At 40.9% G+C, this 9262-nt stretch overlaps 1 protein-coding gene across 1 annotated transcript; it reads right to left on the bottom strand.

The window, feature by feature from the left end:
- Positions 1–3854: 3854 nt before the first annotated feature.
- LOC125669050 (uncharacterized protein K02A2.6-like) lies at positions 3855–8878 on the bottom strand. Its single transcript, XM_048903495.2, has 2 exons — positions 7736–8878; positions 3855–6119 (listed from the first exon to the last, which is right to left on the bottom strand). The coding sequence occupies exons 1-2, from the start codon at positions 8876–8878 to the stop codon at positions 3855–3857; spliced, it is 3408 nt and encodes a 1135-aa protein (XP_048759452.2).
- Positions 8879–9262: the final 384 nt, after the last annotated feature.

Below are 9262 nucleotides of genomic sequence, written 5' to 3' on the forward strand. Positions count from 1 at the left end.
AGTTTAATCAGAAGTCGTTGAGCGAAATAAAGTAAATCTGAAGAAAAGATATGATTTCAAGATTAAATTCTGTAAAATATAACATATACACATATATGGTATTTTTGTAGCATTGAAGAAGTTATTTGATATTTTTTGTAAATCCATAGTTGTGCAAGAAAACATTATGTACCCATTCTTAACACTTAAAGTAACAGTAAAAATACACAAAAGTTAAAATTATAACGAAAAATTCCTTTAAAGTAACCTTAAGCAAATGTGATACTTACAACATCTGATGATAGGTATGAAAATTCAGTATTTCATAGCTATATTTATAAGGTCTTGTGAAACATAACAATTAGCAATAATTCACAGCTGCTGAATGTCATTGATGCTATTCTCACCCAATCTGCCAATGAAGGTATTCAAAGTACTTGTATAAAGAAACGTACATCTGTAAATAAAATACTAGTAATTTTGAACGATTTAAACCAAGATGAACAAGAGGTACTGTGAGCAATGCTCACTAAGAATACCCCCCGCTTACCCCAATCTCCCAAAGGGTGTTGGTAATAGGTATAAACTACCTCTTTTCTGAGTGTAAAAAACAAATGGCATGACAAACCGAACCATATTGCTACTTCGATGTCCAGTGCGCGTGACCTTTGACCTTTTGACCCCAAAATCGATAGGGAACATCTTCATCCCATGGGTAGTCCATATGTGTGATATGGTGACTGTAGGTGGAAAGGATAACGCTTTAGAGCCCGGAAACCACATTGCTACTTCGATGTCCAGTGCGCTTGACCTTTGACCTTTTGACCCCAAAATCAATAGGGAACATCTTCATCCCATGGGTAGTCCATATGTATGATATGGTGACTGTAGGGGGAAAGGATAACGCTTTAGAGCCCGGAAACCATATTGCTACTTCGATGTCCAGTGCACTTGACCTTTGGACCCCAAAATCAATAGGGAACATCTTCATCCCATGGGTAGTCCATATGTATGATATGGTGACTGTAGGTGGAAAGGATAATGCTTTAGAGCCCGGAAACCATATTGCTACTTTGATGTCCAGTGCGCTTGACCTTTGACCTTTTGACCCCAAAATCGATAGGGAACATCTTCATCACAAAGGTAGTCCATATGTATGATATGGTGACGGTAGGTGGAAAGGATAACGCTTTAGAGCCCGGAAACCATATTGCTACTTCGATGTCCAGTGCGCTTGACCTTTGACCTTTTGACCCCCAAATCGATAGGGAACATCTTCATCCCATGGGTAGTCCATATGTATGATATGGTGACGGTAGGTGGAAAGGATAATGCTTTAGAGTCCGGAAACCATTGCGTCTACAGACGGACGGACGGACGGACAGACAGACAGACGGACAACCCGATTCCAGTATACCCCCCCCCCCCCCCACAACTTGTTGCGGGGGGTATAATTAAGTAATGATGAAAGTTTAAGGGATCCAATTCACATGACTGGTAAATGATTAGAAGCCGATCTTTTCTGATAAGGAGAGATTTGTTTGAAAATACAATTTCTTATCAAAATATTCTAATAAAACAACATACAAAATGCACCCTTCCTATAGATTTCAATGTGAACATTGATTAAATATTGTTTAACGTCCCTCTCGAGAATATTTCACTCATATGGAGACGTCATCACTGCCGGTGAAGGGCTGCAAAATTTATTATAGGCCTATGCTCGGCGCTTATGGCCATTGAGGAGGGAGGGATCTTTATCGTGCCACACCTGCTGTGACACGGGACCTCGGTTTTTGCGGTCTCATCCGAAGGACCGCCCCATTTAGTCGCCCCTTACGACAAGCAAGGGGGTACTGAGGACCTATTCTAACCCGGCTCCCCACCTGAACATTGAAGATGAGATAAATGAAGTATTAATAAAAAGTGCATGCATCAAGACGGTGGTCCGTGGCCGAGTGGTTAGAGCATCGCACTCAAAATCACACGGCCTCTCACCTCTGTCGGCGCGGGTTCGAATCCCGCTCGCACTGGTAAGTGAGAAAGTTTCCCAGTTTACTTTCGGAAGGTCGGTGGTCTCTTCCGAGGTACATTGTATCTGGGTTCTCTCTTTCACCAATAAAAACTGGGCGCCAGAAATTGTTGAGTGTGGCGGAAAACATCAATCAATCAATCATCAAGACGAAATCATTATGCAATTATAAGGTTTCCCTTTGTAGTTAATCATTTCAAATGCTCGACAATATTTATATTTGAAATACAAATTAAAATATAAAATTATGCAAACATGCCGTCTAATAGAAATTAGAATATGGATTGGGTTCCATGTTAATTTCCATAGTCCCACCCTCTAATGCCATTCATTGCATGCAAGTGATTGATTGATTAATTGAGGTTTTACGCCGTTTTGGCAATATTTCAGCCATTTTACGGCGGTTATCTAATTGAATTATGTTTGGTTATGAGTGTTTGAGTTTCCCTGACGGCCCCCAGTGAGCCTACTCTTTTTCGAACATCAGGGAAACGATCTTTTGCGTGCCAAGGGGGTTATGATCCTTGACACGAAACACCCTTTAACGTCCCATCCGACGGACATAAAAGTTAAAAATACATAAACAGTTTAAAAATAAATCGTGTATTTAAACAGTTGTATTAGAAAAGTTTCAAATTTTTCTGTAAAAGTCGTATTTTTGTAAATATTGTATAATATAATGATTGTCGATATTTGTAAAAAGTTCTTTCATTGATTGCACACTATTAAAACGTCTATTTCGTATGGGCGTAAAATCACTACATGTACATTCTAAAAGAATATGATGTATAGTTAATGGGCCGTCACAAGATATACACTCAGGCTGAGGTTCTCTGTTTAGTAGGTAAGAATGGATCAATTTTGAATGTCCGATGCGTATTCTCGAAATAATTACTTCGTCTTGGCGTTTCATTACGATGTTACACGATTTGTTTACTTTGTTTTGAATAGAATAAAGTTTACTTTTGTCACAGAAATCCCAATAGATTTCCAAAGAGATTTTACATATAGTTTAATAAAATACCGTATGTTGAATTATGACTGAAACTGTCGTATTTGAGCAGATGAAAAACACACCATGTGCTCCAGTCAACGTTTTTAATACGAATCGCTATCTTGCATATCATACAACAAAAATCTCTGATTGGCTAATAATACTGGTCATGCTAATACACGAAATAACAGTCATATGGTATTACTAATAACAGGAATATGTAACATCCTTCTTTTTCCATAAAAAAATAAAATAAAAGTCATTCACTAAGCATAGCAGTTACACACTTGTATATGAGAGTTTCAAAGAGTTATAATTGTTTAATGTTCATTTGAAAGTCCTTAAGATGAACCGGCAGGTGGATTGCCCTTCCAGACCGAGTTGTGACTTTAATAGGAGTCTGAGCAGTCTTTGGAAACGGGTTGGTTTTGCGCGTTTCCGGTGTATTTGGTTTTGGCGTCACTGGTATAGATAACTGTGGTTGCGCACACGACGGTACTGTTGTAGAAGTGAGTTTTGTCTTGGTCAGTGATCCTGGAGCAGTAGAAGAAACGGGTGCACCTGGGGATGCAATTAGTGAGGAGGTCGGTGTGTCAGGTTGTTCGTTAGTTGCTTTAAGATGTGCCCTGTTTCGTCGGTATGTGTGGTCTCCAGAACGAACTTCATAGGAACGGTCGTCTAAACGTCGGATGATTTGACCTTTGGCCCACGGAGCTTTGCGATTGACAAAAGGTTGAAGTCTTACACAATCTCCTTCATCAAGAGGTGTCAAAGTTTTGGCTCTTCTGTCAAAGTATTGTTTCTGCGTTGCTTGTCGTAGAAGAAGATTGCGCTGAACATCTTTGGCTATTATACCACTTGGTCTAAGGAGATTGGCTGTGATAGGTAGGAATGCACGTGTACGACGTCCAAGAGAGCGCTGGACGGGACTAGTATGTGTCCTTGAGTCGGAGTATTTCTGAAGTCGAGGAGTGCCAAATGAATATCCTTTCCAGAGACAGCGGCTTTTTTAAGGAGAGTCTTTGCAGTTTTCACGGCTTTTCCGTTAGCCTGGGGGTTTCCGGGGCTGCTGGGTTGATGTCTGAAGTCAAACTCTTCAGCAAAGTTAAGGAATTCTAGGCACGAGAACTGAGGACCGTTGTCGGACACGACAATATCAGGGAGTCCATATCGAGCGAAATGATACTTCATTTTCCGTATGACGGTTATAGCCAATGTATCACGCAGGTCGTCAACTTCAAAATATCCAGAGAAATAGTCAACGATAATGAGGTAGTTGATGTTGTTCAGAGTAAATAAGTCTACACCAACCTTAGACCATGGTCGGTCTGGAATATCATGGGGAACGAGTGGCATTTTGGCATTTGCCACCTCCATGCTACGGCATGTCTCGCACTGCGAAATGAAATCTTTGATGTCATTGTTCATGTTTGGCCAGTACAGACATTCAGCCGCTCGCCGACGGGTTCCAGTGATACCAAGGTGAGAGCTATGGATATTTTTAAGCATATTCTTGCGAAGAACCTGAGGAATTACAATTCTGTCTCCACGAAGAACTACCCCGTCAGTAAAGGAGAGTTCATTTCTGTACGATGTGTAGCGATCTAGCACTGAGGGTATTTTTTTCACAGACTCGGGCCATCCTTCTACAATGGTCTTGCGGAGAACTTGTAAGGTCTCGTCCATTGCAGTGTAGTGCTGTATCTCTTTGATGCGGTCTGGGGAAACGGAAATGTGTTGTACAACATTGACATCAATTATGTCATTCTGTTGGCTGTTTGCAGTGTCAGATAAGTATGCACGGGAAAGCGTATCAGCAATGTGCATTTCCTTGCCCTTGTGATATTTCACAGTTATGTCATACTTCTGCAGACGAAGTTTCATTACCTGAAGACGCTTTGGAGACTTCCAGAGTGGTCCTGGGATAATGGTTTCAAGTGGTTTGTGGTCTGACTGTACAAGTACATGACGGGCAAAAGTGTAGTGGTGAAAATTTTCCATGGCAAATACAATGGCCAGAAGTTCTTTTTCGATTTGAGCGTAGTTCGCCTCAGTTTTTGTGAGAACACGACTAGCATATGCAATTGGTTTTTCATCCTGGAGGAGTGCGGCTCCTAGGCCACGCTGGGAAGCGTCACACTGTACTCTGAGTGGCTTCTTCTCATCGTAGTACTGAAGATGACGTTCCGAGGATAGTATGGTCTTAATTTTGTCGAAAGCCTTTTGCTGTGGTTCGCCCCATATGAATTCGACATGTTTGCGCTTAGGCATGTTTATTGGCTCCATGATGGATGCTAATGATGGAATGAAGTCAGAAAGAAAGTTCACTGTTCCACATAAGCGGTGCACGCCGTGAAGGTCTGTAGGTGCTGGCATGTTACGGATGGCAGCCACCTTGTCTGGGTCTGGTAATACTCCTTTATCCGTGACGAGATGTCTCATGAACCTGACTTGGGAGAGTTTCAATCTCATCTTCTTCGGGTTGAGTCTGATACCCACAGCTTGGCATCGTTTGAGAAATGCTGCTAACTTTTCGTCATGGTCCTTCACGGCTTCTTCCTTCGTCTCTCCAACGCCATAGAGTAGAACATCATCTGCGATGTTGAGAAGGCCATCTAAATCACCAATGGCCTGATACAGACGGCGCTGAAACATCTCGGAGGAAACACTGGTACCAAAGGGGAGTCGGAGCCATCGGTACCTTCCAAATGGTGTGTCGAATGTAGTCATGTAACTACTTTCTTCATCTAGTTTCACATGCCAATAACCATGTCTAAGATCAAATGTTGAGAACACTTTGGCATGAGCAATGTCTGGTAACATTTCACGTAATACTGAGAGATGATAATGTTCACGTTTGAGAGCTTTGTTGAGATGTTCAGGATCCAAACACAAGCGAAGTTCACCATTTTTCTTGGTGGTACATACAAGGTGACTTAGCCAGTCTGTTGGTCGATCAACAGGGCTTGTGACTTCCTTTTTCGTTAGTGTGTCCAATGCTTCTTTCAGTTTAGGTTTCATGTGTATGGCTATTTTTCGGACTGGAGAAATGACAGGTGGGACTGAGGGGTCCACTTCAAAGTGTGCAACTCCTGGGAGTTGTCCAAGTTCATCCTCAAATATAGATTTATACACAACAGTGGGACAAATAGAGTTAACACGTTTGAATGCAAGGTGAAGATAACGAACAGTGATCAATCTCATAACTCCTACAAGCAATACAAAATAGATAGTTGGGCAAACACGGACCCCTGGACACACCAGAGGTGGGATCAGGTGCCTAGGAGGAGTAAGCATCCCCTGTTGACCGGTCACACCCGCCGTGAGCCCCATATCCTGATCTGGTAAACGGAGTTATCCGCAGTCAAATCAGTGTGCCAAGAACGGCTTAACAATCGGTATGAAACACGTCAGACAGCATTTGACCCAATGCGAGGTTGTATTGACGAACTAGATCGTTATAACGACCATAGAATTTGCGAAATGCTGACTTCAATCGAGACTGTTGAAATCCCTGTACCATCAACTTGTTTGTCAGTAGCTTACCTCGATTTAAAAACTGACTATACCCAGAACAAGCTCTTGCATTTCGAATCAGTTGAGATATATAAACACCATATGCAGGTGATAATGGAATATTGCTACATAAATGTGGGAAGTTGACGATGGAGAAGCTGAAATCATCCCGTTTGTCATACAGTTGAGTTGTCAGTTTGCCGTTAATGTCTACTTTCAATAAAATATCTAAGTATGAAGCAGAAGTGGACGACTCTGTGGTGTCCTTTATTTCGAGCTCACGGGGATATATCAAATCGACATATGAATGAAAGCTATCATTGTTAATAGACAAAACGTCATCGATATATCTAAAAGTCGAATTGAACGTCACAGCGAGAGATTTTTTCTTCTCACGTAGAAGTTTTTGAATAAATTCTGCTTCATATGAATATAAAAACAGGTCAGCTAACAAAGGAGCACAATTCGTGCCCATGGGAATTCCAACAGACTGTTGGAAGACCTGATCACCAAAGACCACGAAGATATTGTCAATAAGGAACTCTAGCATATTTTTTATTTCAACTTCAGAGTACTGTGCGTGGAAACAGAGTGGTGTTTAACAAAGTAAGTTTTTGAATGACTGGTCACTAGATATGAATATTTCCGTTTTTGTTGAAGAAGTAACTGTCTATGATGTCAAAAAGTCTAGTCTTTAATTTATCGTGAGGAATGGTCGTGTATAGTGTTGAAAAGTCATAGGTTTTAATGCTATTGATTTGGGAAAAATTCTGTGATTTCAAGTTTACTAAAAGTTCTTTAGAATTTTTTAGAATCCACATTTGATTAACACCACTTCTGGCATATGTAGTCGCACAGTAAGTTTGAAGTTTCTCCTTCACAGCTGTTAACATTTTCGTGAGGAGCAAAGATAGGGGCTTGGTAGAGCACTTACTGGATCCAGCAATGTATCTTTGTTTGTAAGGGTTTTTATGTAGTTTAGGAATCCAGTATAGGTACGGTAACTCATATTCATTCGACCCATTGACTGGAATATTAAATGTGTCTAAAACTGAAGCATGGTTTTGAAGAATTTCGTCTTTTGAAAGGGCAGTTGGAGTATAAGTATGATTACCAAAAGTGAAATTAATGCCAAGTTCGTTTAAAATTCTGTCCTGATTGATGGTTACAAGCCCCATCTGAGTACATGCATTGAGTCCAAGGAGGGGAGTTACGTCCTTGTCAACGACTATGAAATTGACTCTGTATTTGGTCTTGTTCTTGTGATTAACGAGTTTCAAAATACATTCGCCACAAGGGTCCATACGAAATCCGTTCCACATGACTAGAGTGCTACTTGTTGGAGTAATTGGAGTATTGCTAATCCATTTTTTACCGATGAGGTTATTTGTTGCTCCTGTGTCTATCTGAAATGCTATTGACTGTTCATTCACAATAAGTTCTGCACACAGACGTTTCATTTCAATCGAGTTAGTTGTACAGACATGACTGATTAGGAACTCTGGTTCCTTGTACTCATCATCTACTCCATGAATATGAGCTTTGTTACTTTGTTTACAGTTTTTGGCGAAGTGGTTTTTACCTTTGCATTTTTTACAGGTCTTTCCATAGGCAGGGCATGCTTCCTTTTTCCATGCATGAGTGCCTCCACAGTATTTACACTTATTGATCTGTCTCTGAGTCTGCTCTTTGCGCATGTGTTGTGATGAGGTAAGTCCTCTCTGTGGTCGTTGAGAATGTTTAGCATTACGAGAAGTATTTATGCTATGAATAGAGTCCTCCTTCGTGTCCGCAGACTTGCTTATTTCGGATGCTTGTTGAGTTGCAGATTCATCTGCTTTGCATATGCTAATAGCTTTTGCTAAGTTCAGTTGAGTTTCTGAGAGGAGTTTACTCCGAGTGTGTTCCTTGTTAACACGACAAACTATTTTGTCACGGAGAAGAGAGTCTTCTAGCATTCCAAAATTACATGACTTGGACAGTACCCGTATTGCTCCTAAGAATGCATCAAAAGTCTCACCTTTTTTCTGAGAACGAGTGTTAAACTTATACCTTTCATAGGTTTCATTTGTGACACCTATAAAGTGTTTCTCGAGCACTTTGAGGATACGGTCAGCATCTTTCCTGTGATCTGGGTCCTCGAACGGGAGAGTTTCTAAGAGTTCTAATACCTCAGCAGTGAGATATGATTGGAGTATAGAGGCTCGGATGGTCGCGTCCTGTTCCTTAACGCGGGCTCCGACCTCATAGACATTCCAGCCGCGCACAAAACGACGGAAATTGAGAGCAGCATTGCCTTCTAACGAGAGTTTTCCAGGTCCTGGAACACTTTGATATATCATTGGAGGTTCCCCCATATCGAGCACTTCTTCGGCGAGTTCAAGAGTCAGAAAATATTTTCACGTCCGAGAATATCACAGATACCATGGCTTTCAAATATATCCATTTAAAGCACTTACTGTCTGAGAGTTATTTTGTCCTGTTTACCGCTGCCACCATGTTGAATTATGACTGAAACTGTCATATTTGAGCAGATGAAAAACACACCATGTGCTCCAGTCTAACGTTTTAATACGAATTGCTATCTTGCATATCATAGAACAAAAATCTCTGATTGGCTAATAATACTGGTCATGCTAATACACGAAATAACAGTCATATGGTATTACTAATAACAGGAATATGTAACACCGTATAGCGGTTTTTTCCGCGGGGTGCTAAATTTGGCTTATTTTGGGGGT

Source organism: Ostrea edulis, chromosome 4, assembly GCF_947568905.1.
Source record: "Ostrea edulis chromosome 4, xbOstEdul1.1, whole genome shotgun sequence".
Lineage (NCBI taxonomy): Eukaryota > Metazoa > Mollusca > Bivalvia > Ostreida > Ostreidae > Ostrea > Ostrea edulis.

Excerpts from the sequence above, each read along its gene's own strand:
- LOC125669050 (XM_048903495.2), bottom strand. The coding sequence starts at position 8,878 with ATGGGGGAACCTCCAATGATATATCAAAGTGTTCCAGGACCTGGAAAA. Across the intron at positions 6,120-7,735 it reads TCATAGTCGTTGACAAGGAC|GATGAACTTGGACAACTCCC; the intron begins GTAACTCCCCTC and ends TCTATATTTGAG.